The sequence below is a fragment of the Magallana gigas genome, chromosome 5, assembly GCF_963853765.1.
Source record: "Magallana gigas chromosome 5, xbMagGiga1.1, whole genome shotgun sequence".
NCBI lineage: Eukaryota > Metazoa > Mollusca > Bivalvia > Ostreida > Ostreidae > Magallana > Magallana gigas.
The window spans coordinates 40,162,893-40,177,787 of NC_088857.1; the positions used below are offsets into that span (position 1 = coordinate 40,162,893).

The 14,895-nt window shown below is 33.9% G+C and overlaps 2 protein-coding genes and 1 long non-coding RNA gene across 3 annotated transcripts; 2 read left to right on the plus strand and 1 right to left on the minus strand.

The window, feature by feature from the left end:
• Nucleotides 1–440: 440 nt before the first annotated feature.
• LOC105322693 (isoamyl acetate-hydrolyzing esterase 1 homolog) lies at nucleotides 441–3,288 on the plus strand. Its single transcript, XM_011421542.4, has 6 exons — nucleotides 441–585; nucleotides 932–987; nucleotides 1,265–1,481; nucleotides 2,063–2,150; nucleotides 2,479–2,597; nucleotides 3,080–3,288. Exons 1-6 carry the CDS (start codon nucleotides 514–516, stop codon nucleotides 3,248–3,250), a joined length of 723 nt encoding a protein of 240 aa, XP_011419844.3. The 5' UTR covers nucleotides 441–513; the 3' UTR covers nucleotides 3,251–3,288.
• On the minus strand, nucleotides 3,108–7,455 carry LOC136275675 (uncharacterized). Its single transcript, XR_010714196.1, has 3 exons — nucleotides 7,290–7,455; nucleotides 5,020–5,117; nucleotides 3,108–3,226 (listed from the first exon to the last, which is right to left on the minus strand). It is a non-coding gene; the product is annotated as an uncharacterized lncRNA (long non-coding RNA).
• On the plus strand, nucleotides 4,489–14,851 carry LOC105322695 (uncharacterized). Its single transcript, XM_011421543.4, has 6 exons — nucleotides 4,489–5,121; nucleotides 9,921–10,017; nucleotides 10,785–10,967; nucleotides 11,386–11,542; nucleotides 12,266–12,417; nucleotides 14,301–14,851. The coding sequence occupies exons 1-6, from the start codon at nucleotides 4,789–4,791 to the stop codon at nucleotides 14,429–14,431; spliced, it is 1,053 nt and encodes a 350-aa protein (XP_011419845.3). The 5' UTR covers nucleotides 4,489–4,788; the 3' UTR covers nucleotides 14,432–14,851.
• The last annotated feature ends 44 nt before the right edge of the window (nucleotides 14,852–14,895 follow it).

Consider the following 14,895-nt stretch of genomic DNA (forward strand, 5'->3'; position numbering starts at 1 on the left):
AAAAAAATCCTGTTAATTTGAGTGACTTTTTCCAGGAGTGTTATTCCACCGTAAGGGCATATATCCTTCTGTGAACAACGCAATCTTGCTTCAGAAATGATACTCTAACGATCCATAAAATAAAATTTTGGTGTAGCATTCCACATTTGTCTCAGGGACAATACAAAATCAGAAATAATTTTTACATTTAATTTAAAATTTGTTTGTAAATAATACAAATGTACATGTATGTGCATTATATGATTATGTAAATAAATACCAAATTACTACTTGATAACTTTTTTCTTCTTTTTATAAACAAACAAATCACAATTAAAATATTTTAACCCATTTGTATTTTGAAGCATTGACTGCTTATTTTTTATATTGTCGACAGACTAGAATAGCTTTCAACCCAGGTCATAAATTCAGACTTCTTTTTAAAACCACGTCATTTCTATGAATAGAATGACATCGGGTTTACTAGTATAATAGAAAATCAACCCGAATAGTCCTCCATATGTATTTGTTATCATGTCCGCCGGTGTAACTCCCGCCAGGTCCCTATGGAAAAAGGTCCTCCTTGTCGGAGATTCTCTCACGCAGGTACAGTGTATGGCTACCTGCAATTCATATCGCAAATTTGATATGTTAAAATTTTTTGAAAGGTCAAAAACGTGTCGAAAAGAATTATTGGTAGCATAAGTTTCATAACAATTATAATAAATCATCGTAAAATTTGTAAAAGAAAATAGTTTCTATACAAAACCGAAGCCATAAAGTCAGAAAGGTTTGATTAATCGAACCGAATCTATAAAGTCTTGAAAGGTTAATTTGTCGAGTTTTAATAAAAATTTAAATATGGAAATGTGAGGTAAAATGAAAGTAAAACTAATTGAAATGTACGAAGCGTAGAGGATGCCATAAATGAATAATGTTTGTTTTGTTGTAGTTTGGATTTTCAAAGGATGGTTCGTATGCAGCGCTTTTAGCCGATCACTTGCAAAGGTGAAATATTAAGAACCATTTCAATGCATTAATTGATACACGTTTGTAAAAACAAAATGAGTTTCTAGTTCATTAAACCAATATTTATGTTTAACAGCGTAATAATAATTGAATGTTAGCGAGAATAACACAAAAATTATCACTAAACAATTTTTCAGTCAACGATGGGTTTTTTTCTTTTGTTTTGCTTCACTCTTTCGTTTGAGACATTTTTACCTTTTTATTTAATATGTTACTTACATCCGTAAGTTAATTTGATTAGTTCTTGTTATTTCAGAAAATGTGACGTCATAACTCGCGGCTTTTCAGGTTACAATACAAGATGGTGTAGGGTTATATTACCCGATATTTTAAAAGAATTCGACCCACAAGATATTGCATTTGCTACCATATTTCTTGGAGCCAACGATTCTAACTTACCAGAGAACACAGTTCAACACGTCCCACTGCCTCGATACAAACAGGATTTAAAGGATATGGTTGAAATGATGATGGTACATATGCATTTTAATGTAATGTTTATCATCATAGTTCAATTGCTTCTTTATCTGAGTCCATCCTGTCAGTAATACAACAAAAAATGCCTTATGTGGGCCAGTATTAAGGTGGTTTAGCATAATATATTCTACTTATTGTTTACTTCGAATTATCGAAATAAACAATTAAACCAACTTGAAGTATAGTAATATTATAAATGTTTTCTTACCCGAAATTGTTACCTAAAAGCGTAGCACAATAAATTATATTTAGGTCGTTTACTACAAATCTATAATTTATCAGTTCGAATTCCGCTGGGCCAGGCCTGTAATAATTTTTTTTCCTTTCCAAAAAATTTTTAAACATGATTTTTGGTCAAATATTGTAAAATTTTAAACCGCGATGAAAGTATTTTGATCACAATGTTTTTTTATCCACATTAATGTTGACAGAACCCATACCAACTTAATAAACTAGATAATTCATCTAACTGCCGTTTTAGTTTACGAATGATGTACTTACATGTACTAATAATTTTTGTAGTTCATTAATCTATTTTGGTTGAGGTTTCTTCTTCAAATAGATTTTTTCACTGCAGGATTTTGGTATTCCAAAGGACAAAATTGTTTTGATAGCTCCACCTGCCTGTGATGAAAAGGCTTGGAAGAAATTTTGCTTAGATAACGGTAATTTTTCCAGTATAACAATTTGTTTTGAATGCATTAAATTTCTTTTGCTGCAAATGAGATTAAATCATTACAATGATTTCTTTTAAGACACAACACATGTATATGTATGTAGTTTGTCCTTCTTAACAGCAGTTAACATCTCTCTCTCTCTCTCTCTCTCTCTCTCTCTCTCTCTCTCTCTCTCTCTCTCTCTCTCTCTCTCTCTCTCTCTCTCTCTCTCGTAGAAAATAACTTCTGACCCAAATAATTACACCTTCGTTACTTTTATATGCAACAATGTACCTAAATATTTTGTTTTTGATGAGCACAATCATCAATTTTTCAGATAAGGTCTTTACAAAATGCAACCTTACCGCGGGGAAGTATGCAGATGCCTGTTTAGATGCGGCGAGAGAATGCGGCACCAAGTCTGTAGATTTCTACGGCAGCATCATGAAGCTTGAAGTAAGATATCACACTGAATAGCCGTACAATGGTATAGACTACTTGCAAATGAATTTTCAAAAATACGACCTCTAATAGGCTAGCTATTTTCTTTCCATACAGTATCATAGCAACCCGTCGCTTTCGGACACGCACAGTGATTCCCAAATCATTAAAAATGCAACCTTTTTATAGGCGTGCAGCTACCGTTTTATCGCGCGGATCAAGAAAATTTTTGTACAATGTAAGAATGGGGGGGTCTTATTTTTGGTAATTTTAATATGTGAATTAAACAAGTGTGTTTTTTTCCAGGAGGGAGGGGTACGGACCCCGACCCCTTATAGATTCGTGCATGTCTTTAAAGCAAATGAGTAATAGCTACAGAACTGCAACTCCAAATAATAAATTCTACATCATATCTAAATTCCATATTAAAGATCATCAATCGATATTTTCCCCATAGAGTTCTGAAATTAAGCACTTGGATATTTTTCCTCCACCAGAATTGGCAGGAGACATTGTCTGACGGCCTTCACCTTTCAATGGTAGGATCGCACCTGCTCTTCGACCTGTTGAAGCCAGTCGTGGACCAGCTAACCTCTGAGCTTCCCATGATTTATCCGGACTGGAAAGATGTGGATGTTGACAACCTGGCCAACAGTCTAAAACCTTGAATATTGTAATTAAATATCATTAAATATTTTATAATTGTTTTATAGAATGTTGATTTTATTTTGTTCCCGGCGTATGAATGTTGGAAATGGGTAGGGAACACGTAGTTAGCCAGGTAGAAAATAGTGATCTTAATTTGTATGATGTGAGAGAATGGCGTACACAGAAAATGATGTTACGATACTTGTATAATCGATTTTTAAAAACCATTTCATTTTCAAAAGCATTCAATTGTTTTTTATGCTCATTTCACATTTGGCATTCAATAGAAAACGCGCATCAAAATGAGAATAGGAATGCATTATCATACTGTTTTGAGATGAAATAATTGATAATGGTTTGTATACTCCGACTAAAATATAAAATGTTAAAACTTTTTCTGTCCTCAAGCACTTGTGATAGAAGTTGTTAGTGTTCATGATCTTAGATTAACGGCAAGTCATTTTGTATTTGAACTAATGGGTGGTAGTAAATTCAAAATTTTCAATATAATATGAAGTCACGAAATATTACAGCTCATTTTCGAAGAAAAAGTGTACCGGTAGTTATGAATTTTGATGATTGTCATTTTGAACTTACAGTAACGATTAAAACATGGTACATTTGTTATCCCCCGAATGAATAATATATTCAACTTCCATTATTAAACCTCTTAAACTAACAGTATGGGCCATGAATTTAGTCATTACAAATAAGATTAACTTGATCGAAATAAAAAAAAAAAGTGAAGGAAATGAGGCCAGTCATTCAAAATATGACATTGTTTTAGTAGGACATCCTTCGAGTAAGTTCTCGATCGAACATGTAGTTCACCGTTTTAAAGTTAGTGAACTGAAGAGCTCAATCTGGTAAAATTTTAAAACGGATGAAGTACATGTACAGTGTTGAACAAAGAGTCCCAGATGATGTATACATGTACATATAATTATGTTCCCTCATTATGATCTTTCTAGCGTAATATTTTATTAACATGTATCTAGTTGCAGATTTATAGCTCTACAGGGGGTTGACGGAGCTGGAAAATGTTTACATAGCTAAAGAAATCCGAAACATTTATATAAAACAAAAATATATTACTTGGCTTCTCACAGTATACCCTATTCATTAATATTGTCTCAAATGATTTAAGACTTCGATTTTTAGCAATATATTTATGTCAGACTTTGACTGCGACTTTCTTAATTAAAAATCCTATGAACTGCGTGATACTGAGCCCAAATATTATGCCTTCGCTAGACAACCTCAAAAAACTTTGGCTTTATATATACATTCTTAACCAGTATAAAGGCATGAAGAGTCCGGTTTTGTAAAACAATGCATTTGGCAAAAATCAGCAGGAGGTACTTAGTACAGAAATGTTGAGAGTAAACTATCAATAGTTAAAGCCCCTCCCTTTAATTGGGATTCTCTACCACGCGTCCATAAGTTGAGAATTTAATGATTTTTTCCACATGTTTTTTGAGCAATGACACACAAACACCCTCTCTCCTAGAGAGCTGCCACAGAGTAAACGGACAGTAGAAAATACACTGTTTTATAAATGATGAAAATTGTAGATAAAAGTATGGCGCTGACCAGTATATTACTCGTTGGCGTTTTTCTCCTTGTTGTACCAACAGGAGGATCCCTGATCAAATTCTACAGCAAATTTACTCTCAGCAAACGGCTTGTTGGACATACCCTTTACAATATGACAGTCAGGGGGCCTCAGCATTGCATCGAAGAATGCGTCACCCGAAAACTCTGCGAGTCCATCAATTTCAACAAATACCTTCATTTGTGTGAGCTGAGGACCTCCACAGCCGGTCGTTTTCCCGGGGAATACGTCGATGATCCGAATTATGACTATCTGGACATCTCTGCAATATCCTACGTAAGTACGAAAATTACAGTCATTAAAAACAGGGTGGGGGACAGGCAAATTAATAACCGCTGTTTAGACTTCTGGTACAGATTCGAGATGTGAATCATGTGATCAACTATTTCATAAATAAGGGGAGACTATACATTAGATATAAGAATGACCACCATTTCCAGTTCTAATATTTGAAATGCTAAATACTACCTCTATTTTCCACTAAATTTTTTTGTTTTTTAATGTGAATAATTTGCTGACGTTTCATGTAACATCAAAATATTTTAAAACTTTTATACATCATAAAGACTAGCACTTATTAGTGGATCGATCGTTGACTTTGTAAAATTGAAATAATTATTATTTTCCAAGCTTTTAAGGTGGCTCTATACACCCACAGTTTATTCCAATTTTCAATAGAAGACCACAAAACATATACTTATCAAATATTAAAATATTGATAGGGATACTATAGGTATTTTTAAAGAATTTTTTAATGTTTTTTCGTGTTTGTGTAAAATATTTTTTTAAAAGACAACTATTAACAAATTGAGAGAATTTTTTTTTGTCATTTGATGGATATTTCCTTCGGACACATAAAAAAAAATACAACACTTATTAACATTCAAAAATGTTATTATTACAATTTTTTGTAGTATTTCCCCAAAACATAGTCTTTCATATTTTCTTACTCTGTTGACAAATCATCTGAAAAAGTTGCTTGATGTTATAAAAAAATGTATTTCAATAAATGTGACATTAAAAATTGAATGAAAATCATTGCAAATAAACACAAAAAATATTTTAAATTTTATTTGGTATGAAAGTTCCTCAGGTAAGGGTTATCGTTCCTAAGTCCCAAAACACCTTGGGGACTTTTCATTTCTGAGTTGAAGAAAATTTCCTAGATATAATGTTGGAATGATAAATACATACATATCTCATTTAATATGCCTGTATAAGTGAATATATTCGCTTTAATGCAAAACTAAGTCAAATAAATAAAGGGGAAAATTGACTAGGCTAATAGGATTTATGTATCGATCCAACCTGAGAGAAATTCAAAGCAACCCTTCCATCCCCTTGAGGTGTCGATATTAATGTGCGTTAAAGTATATTGTAATTGAAATATTTTCACCGGTTTAGAATTTTCTTTTACAGTATTCAACAAAAAAATACGTTTTAGAAAACTTTGAAAAGTTAAAAAATTATTGTTCTCAACGGGAATCGAACTCATGACCGACAGGTTTGTAGTGTACCCATTAACCCACTGCGCTACGGTGTAACATATCGATGATGGGAAAGAAACTATTTAAAAAATTGTACTTGATTTTATTGTTTATTTTCACATATAATACCACACAACGTGAAGGTGTCACATACCACATTACTTGTAAGTAATGTATTTTCCAATTATCAAATTAAATTTATTCATTTAACAAATTTTTCAAAAGAGCGGTCCCCATACAATTCGCCTCAGTTTAAATCAGTCAGTACCGGAATTGCATGCTTCCAGAGTTACTTTTTTGCGTACTGCGTCATCAAAAAGTGGTGTATAGAGCCACCTTAAGGCACAAACTTAATTTCGGACAATCATGTACTAAAGTCTATGGTAAATACTAGTTCAAAGCCAGTAGGCCTATATTCAACATTTCATTTTTAACATTTTAAGTTATATATATATACCATTGTGGTCTAGAAAGTAATAGCAGTAAAATAGTTAAAGTGTTGAAAATTAATGATTCGAACATGTACACAGAAAAGATCCTCAGGTTATCGAAAATAAATACACTTATGGTAACAAAAAAAAGAAAATTCATAATATAATATTACTGTTCTTCTCATATTACATGTAGTCGCAAAACAATTACAAAGCGTTTCCGGTTTTATAGAAAACCTTCCATAGAGATACATATTTTAAAATATGTGGTAATGAACACCGAATTTAACTCAGTATATTATTGCTTACTGTCCTTTCTGAAATAATTTATTCTTACAAGTAAAAAAAAATATAGCAAGTTTAAAATAGTTTATGACATATTGTACATTTCATTAGTTACTACAATGTATAAATTATAGCACAAATTTATTTTTAAATAAATATATATACATGAATATTTAAAATAGCAATCATAATGTTGAATATTTTAGTAGTTAAAATAAATCATATATAAAAAGAACAGTACCCACAAATCCTTGAATTTGAGCGGTCAAATCTTGCCATTTTCATCACACTATAATTGCAAGATGTGTGTACATGTAGCTCTCCGGAAAAAAGTCAAAATAACATGCCACAGGCCATAAGTAATCTAAATACATGTACAAGAAAACACTGCTACGCACAACTTGATAACATGGTTTTTCGTGAAAATAATTGATATACCAAAAATCCAATCGATGCAAAAACATATCTCATATGAATCCGTTGATTTTGTCATCCCCATACTACAATAACAATAAAGGATAGTGATGATATTTTTATACAGAGTTATTTAGTTTTGAAGCCCCCTTGTTCTGATCTTGTCACTGTTCCTACCTGTGATTTTTTTTCAAACACCAGTACTACTAGTAACTAGTAACCCCCTAATTTAGTGTTGTATTGTTTCAATCTGCACAGGACTTAAACACACTTCACTTCCTATTGTCGTTGAGAGTCTCATGTTCTTTATAAAAAGTCTGAGGCTATCTAAAAGGTACATGTACGTGTAATTCAGTAAAGTATTTTTAAAATGTTTTAATATCATTTTTTTAATAAAACTATTTAAAAGAAAATTTCTTACATCATACCAAAAATATTCAAATAATTGGAGAAGTGCCAAATTCTTTAATGAAATCTGAAACTAATTTTTTTTACCAAAAAATGCAAATCATTCCGATGAATTTACAATTGTAAAATCATTATGCAACATAAAATTTAAGCTTAATGTCCAGTGGCTTCGTAAAACATTAATTGACATGCTCGATCGATGAATGAAACGTGCGTGCGCGGAATATCATTTCCCACAGGCTTGAGATATAAATTTTGCAACATATCGTTATTGATGTGTACATCGAACAATTGCAGTATTGATCTACTAGACGCACATAGAAATATCGTCAGGAGAGAGAGAGAGAGAGAGAGAGAGAGAGAGAGAGAGAGAGAGAGAGAGAGAGAGAGAGAGAGAGAGAGAGAGAGAGAGAGAGAGAGAGAGAGAGAGAGAGAGAGAGAGAGAGACCCAAAAGAAAATTAATGTATGTAAAATATGTACATATAACACGCGTAATCATGTCAAAAGTATTGTGAAATCGATCAGAGAATATTTTGACTAATTTTGCAATTCTTTCATTCTATTGACAAACTGCTTTCTGAATTCTAATTACACACGTAATTCTGATATGTTCATCAATATGTTTACAAAATTCTAATAAATTTTACAATGTCAAAATGAAATGTTGAATGAATTTCTGGTAGTTTTAAGGATGTATATGAAGGAAACGTCCATGTTGAATGATTACTTAATTAACAATATACGTGTACAAACGATATCCACCCTTTCCTTAGAACTTCCACCAATATAATAATTTAATCTTAAATGCAACAGTTATTTTTTTATATCAAAGAACACGATAATTATATATGAAAATTAACAAAAACAAGACCAGAGGGTTTAGTTTATTCAAAATGAGCATTGTTTTACATATGATAATTAAAGTCATCAGTTAAGACAGTATAAATATTTGAAAATTCACTGAGAAAGTATTCAGTAAATATTTGTCTAAATTGCCTCATTGAAAAAAAAGTTGTGATCATATTGACCAAGATGATTATGCAAATATTGCTTGTTTAAAGGTGTTTTAACATCAATAAAAAATACGAAAATCAATGTAAATCGGCCTTATTTGGTAGGTCAATGAATTAAGTTATACCAAGTTTTTTGTATTATTCAATTTAATCGTTTTCTTTTCATTTTTTGGTAAGGTCCAATTTCAAACAAGTAGTTTAGAACAAAAAGGTAATATAAGTTGAACGCTATTAATAGACCGAGAGAATAATATTTAAACTATTCAGGGTGTACTTGTACATGTACATTAATGATTTTTTTCATACGGCTAGGTCCACTTATTGAAATTGAGAAAAACAAGGCAAAACAAAAACCCCATGTACAGTGGCTGGACAACCTCTTATTCTCTCACAAACTTTGACTTGACATACCAGAGAGCATGCTGCAAGTGATTGCACAAGAACATCATTTGTCTTCATTCTTTTTTCATTGATGTGCGTTCTGGCAATGCACTTTGAAAAAATTACGCACTTTGAAAAAAAATTTCAAAGTGCGTTAAATTTGGACCAAGTTAACCCACTATGAGAAACATTAATGCATTATTTTTTGACATAATTCACAAAATTATCAAGTTTCCCTTCCGCTTCATGATCACACATGCGCAGAGCGGCATGTCGTCTAGCACAAGCAATCTACTTGTATTTAAATTTTTGATACGCTATCATTAACCGAAGGATTAAAACCAGACTGATGATGATATCTCCTATAAATACCACATAAACTGGCGTAACTGATTTTTTTCTTTGCATGTTGCAAATTATGTGGCAATAAACACGCAAATATTAATTTTTAATGCATGATATATAATTAAATCGTTTAAAGTTTTAGCATTTATCTATTCAATTCATTCTTTTAACAATACATTGATAATGATCATGTAAATTAAATACTATACAAACGTTTTGGCATGACTGAAACAGACACTGAAAACATCTGATTTGTCTCGATTCATTGGGTTACAATTCTCATTTTAATTTTGTTTTTACATTTATGCAGAGTTCTGGGGATTCTTGTTTAACTTCAAATAACTGCGACCCGGGGAAGCTGTGTGTCAATTTACACAACACAAATCCAGTCTGCATTCCAGATATCTGTACGTATTCTACAACATTACATGTACATGGTATACATGTAAATATTCTCAAAGGTCGAAAAAAAAATCCAAAAGAAGAAGACCAACTGTATACGGAAAAACCGTAGTATTGTTATACAATGTGTACATGTATGTATCATGTCTCTGTATGCATATAGTTACTGGTATTAAGACGTTTTTAATACCAATTTTTTTAGTTTTCAAAGTTACCTACACTATATACGTGTACCGGTAAGTCGCTTATTTACGGTGGTCCGACCGTTCCTAACTTTGATCTGCCTATAGGCCAGTAATATGTGTTAATTAAATATATATTCCTAATATCGATTTTGTGGATCACGGCTGTACGAAATTATTCTGTTTATTGTTAAGAACAGATGAAATTGTTTTGGATCGTTACATGTACTTGTATCTACATGTATTTCAAATATAACAGAATAGTAAACAACCGAAATGAACGCATATATTGGCACATGTTTTTAGTTTTGCAACTTTGGTCTAATACTATATAGAAGATATATATTTTATAAAAAAAAAAAAATGGCTAGCTTGACGATTATTTGTATCTAAGGCGACCTGAAACACGTTGTTCTTTTATCTTTTTAAAACATTTACACCCCCCCCCCCCCCCCATTGTCAATAAAGATTGTCTTTAGGTTTGCAAAGATTTTAAGTATGCCAAGTATGTCTAAGAAATTATTTGCTGACGTGTAAGGCATCACAGTTTTCGCCAGAAAGAGCAAATCATACACTCTAACATTTTTCAGCGCACGACACGTGTACAGCGGAACCCCCCACCATCCGGGGAACTGCCATCAACGTCACAGATCGAGTGGTGGGTTCCGTTCTGACGTACGAGTGTCTACCTGGATACAACGCAACGGGAGACAACCCAAACACAACGTGCCGAATTGATGGGTCTTGGTCTAAGGCCAACTTGACATGTGACAGTGAGTAATTCATGTTTAATATTGATGAAATCTGTATAAAATGCAGTGCCATTGCCTCTAGTGTTTAATGAAGTCTTGGATAATAATACTTATCGGTCAGCTACACGTAAACTTGATTCAGCATCCGACGTCAAATTCATGAAAGTCATGCAGTAGCACATACTGTACTAAAGGTGTAAATTTATTTGTACAATGTAGTTACCACATGAATTTGTATTATATAAATCTTGAAATTAAACGTGAGGGTACGAGATCGAAATTTGAGATACGAAATTCAATATTCGATATTTAACATCTCGTATTTTGATTCCCGAATAGCCTTCTGCAAGGGAGCTTTCGTACAAGGGTTGCTTCCTTTTTCCTTAAGTTTTTAAAATACATTTTATTGACAACATGCAACAATCTTTTTCATTTTCAGATGGCATTGACTCCTGCCTCGCAGACCCAAACTGCTTCTTGCCGAAGGATTTCACATTTGACGACTCATACAATGCTTGCTATGGCGATATGTACATCAAAAACTCCACCTACAACCCTGGAAAATACGTGGGAATAATCCTCTGTTCTCCAACAAGGTATCCTATAAGGGTTTTCATTGTATTTCAGACTTAAACTACCAGTCAAATACATTAAGTGTAGACGCATAGACCTATAGAAAGCGTGCTTCCGATCCTCCCATTTGTCTTTAGTTTTCGAGACATACTGTGGTCACACATTTAAGAACCATTTCTCCCTCTACTCTGGGATGGGATGAATGTCGCTCTTCACGAAGTCAATATTTTAATGAATTCCTTTATATCTTTGCAATACCCCTGCGCTATCTTCTGTAGAATCATGTTATACACCAAAATTTTCCCCCTTTGCGCATAGGCGTTGGAACCGGGGGCTAAGGGGGATTAGCCCCCCCCCCCCCGTTTTCTTGCAAAGTTAGACCTAACCATCAGGCACATAGCAACAGGGGGCCAGCCCCCCCCCCCCCTCACTTTTTTTTCGCAGCAAATAGAATTGTTCCTAAATATACCTTTAAAAAATTTGAAATATTACTAGTGACAATGAAAATTTGAGTTATATATACTAGTCACCCCCCCCCCCCCCCCCCCCCCCCGCCAAGGAATAGGATTTTCGTGATTTTGGGAATTAGCGCTTTTTTGTTTTGTTTTGGTTTTTTTTGGCTCGTTAAGATTTCTGATGGAAACGCCCCAAATTCAAAGGGAAATTTGGGAATTATTTTGCCTCGGCTATGAACTTTCATTGAAATACTGTTATGACACCATTAACCCACGACCGACGTGTTTTAGATACCATCTGTTTCTGAGTGACGACTTCTACGGTATGTTCTACAACATCGCGGACGGGTCCGGATCCGGCGACGACCACTGTGAGCTGATTGGAGGAACCACTTCGACGGCCTTAGAATCTCCAGACTACGATCAAAGTCCCGACATCCAAGGTAATCAAACAGATGTATTTCAAACGGTTTTTTCTATCACGTGTTGAAATGATAATCTGTTAGAGTAACAACATAACACAGTACCTAGCTATAGATCTATACCTGACTCTGATTCGGGTTGACGGACCATAGACCGTCTTACGGTCTGGCTACCCGAAGATTCTCGTAAAGGTAAAGAATCTTCTTTACGCAGTACGTTGAAGTGTTGGCTTTTGGTTTGTCATGAGTTCGAAACCTGCTGCTGATTTTATCTATTTTACTTTTATAATGTTGAATAATTATATATATCATATCTCTGCCCCTTGTGTGCAAGTTATTTTTCTATCAAATATGTCGACATGCAATATAATTATGTCAACATGCAACATAACTATGTTGACATGCAAGAAAAATTGCAATCAGATAAGAATTATACAAAATCTCAAATATCGACCACCTGTGACATCCAAGATGCTAGAGGCTACCTTTTTATGTCGACATGCAACTTATTTATGTTAACATGCAAGATAAATGTGCTGACATGCAACTTATTTATCTCAACATGCAACTTATTTATGTCGACATGCAACTTATTTATGTCAACATGCAACTTAGCTATGTTAACATGCGAGATAAATATGTTGAAATGCAACTTAGTTATGTTTACATGCGAGATAAATATGTTGACATGCAACTTATAAGTTGTATGTCAACCTAACCATCAGGCACATAGCAACGCAACAGGGGGCCAGCCCCCCCCCCCCCCCCCTTCACCTTTTTTCCGCAGTAAACATAATTGTTATGTACCTTTAAAAAATTGAAATATAACTAGTGATAATGAAAATTGGAGTTATAGGTATACTAGTCCCCCCCCCCTCAATATAAGTTGCATGTCGACATGACTATGTTGCATGTCAACATATTTATCTTGCATGTTAACATAAGTAAGTTGCATGTCGACATAAAGAAGTTGCATGTTGACGTAACTAAGTTGCATGTCGACATAAATAAGTTGCATGTGGACATAAAGATGTTGCATGTTAGCATAAATAAGTTGCATGTTGACATCAATAGGTAGCGCATCTCATAGGCGTCGGAATCAAGGGGGGGGGGGCTAGGGGGGGCTTACCCCCCCCCCCCCTACTTTTTTTTGCAAAGTAAGACCTAACCATTAGGCACATAGCAGAATAGAGGATTCAGCCCCCCCCCCCCCCCCACTTTTTTTCGCAGGAAATATAATTGTACCTTTGGAAGATTGAGAAGTTGGAGTCATAGGCATACTAGCCCCCCCCCTCCTCCCCCCCCCCCCCCCCCCCCCACGGAGATTAGGATTTTCATGGTTTGGGAAAAAAAATGTATGGTAGGTAAGATTGTTTGTTTTGGAAGTATAGGTTTACCCCCCCTCCCCCTGGATAAGGATTTTCATGATTTTGGGAATTAGGTTTTTTCTCTTAATATTTCTGAGGATCAGTCTAGCCACCCCCCCCCCCCCACTTTAAATTTGCTTCCGACGCCAGTGCATTTAGCATCTTAGATGACACATGTTGGCGATATTTGAGATTTTTTATAACTCTTATTTGATTGCAGTTTTCTTGCATGTCAACATAGTTATGTTGCATGTTGGCATAATTATCTTGCATGTCAACATCTTTATCTTGCATGTCGACATAATTAATAGAAAAATAACTTGCACACAAGGGGCGGAGATATGCCACCATATATTTGAGATGTATTTTATGTTTAAATACAATTCAACTTATGCAATCTGTATTTATATTTTGATTGTAACGTTTTTAACCAGCGGTGTTTTCTGAAGGTACCACGTACCACCTTAAACTTGTAATGATCCTGCTGAGTTAGATTCAAGAGTGGTACTTAATGTCATTATGATATATGATATACAGGGTATTACCGGCAAGAGATGAATGAACCTTTTAATTTTGGAGATATTGGGTATCTGGGGCCATCGTACAATTGGTTTGGAACGTGGATCGAATGTGGAGTTACCATTCCTGACGATGTATACGTCCATTGAAAGGGAAATATTCTAAGGAGACACGTGACCGGTACGCGGGAGAAAACCCAAATGGACAGTTACGTGTGCATGCTAATATCTTTAGAGGAAGTTTTCAATCTAGGTTGTTCCTTGTCTTTTTTATAGATAACTTTTCTTAAAGATATTTGTTTGTTGTTTTTTTTCTGGACAAGAGATATTTTATCTCTAAGTAATTGTAACAATATGTACACTATTTGTGTAGAGAACATGTCAGTTATGTACTGCTGTGTAATATATTAGGTATTATTATAATACTCTACGCAGACTTAATATCATTTCCTTTGGTTCAGATTATTTTTATTTCTTATTTTTAGCCATAAACTTGTATTTCATAATTTTCAATTAAAAAATATCTGTAGCAATTTTTTTTTCGTAAATTCACACAACTTATATTAGCCCATCAATCACATTGTTTTATTTGTTTAAAAATTGTTTCAATATAT

Excerpts from the sequence above, each read along its gene's own strand:
- LOC105322693 (XM_011421542.4), top strand. The coding sequence starts at position 514 with ATGTCCGCCGGTGTAACTCCCGCCAGGTCCCTATGGAAAAAGGTCCTC. Across the intron at positions 988-1,264 it reads TTAGCCGATCACTTGCAAAG|AAAATGTGACGTCATAACTC; the intron begins GTGAAATATTAA and ends TTGTTATTTCAG. Across the intron at positions 2,151-2,478 it reads GAAATTTTGCTTAGATAACG|ATAAGGTCTTTACAAAATGC; the intron begins GTAATTTTTCCA and ends TCAATTTTTCAG.
- LOC105322695 (XM_011421543.4), top strand. The coding sequence starts at position 4,789 with ATGATGAAAATTGTAGATAAAAGTATGGCGCTGACCAGTATATTACTC. Across the intron at positions 11,543-12,265 it reads ATCCTCTGTTCTCCAACAAG|ATACCATCTGTTTCTGAGTG; the intron begins GTATCCTATAAG and ends GACGTGTTTTAG. Across the intron at positions 12,418-14,300 it reads TCAAAGTCCCGACATCCAAG|GGTATTACCGGCAAGAGATG; the intron begins GTAATCAAACAG and ends TATGATATACAG.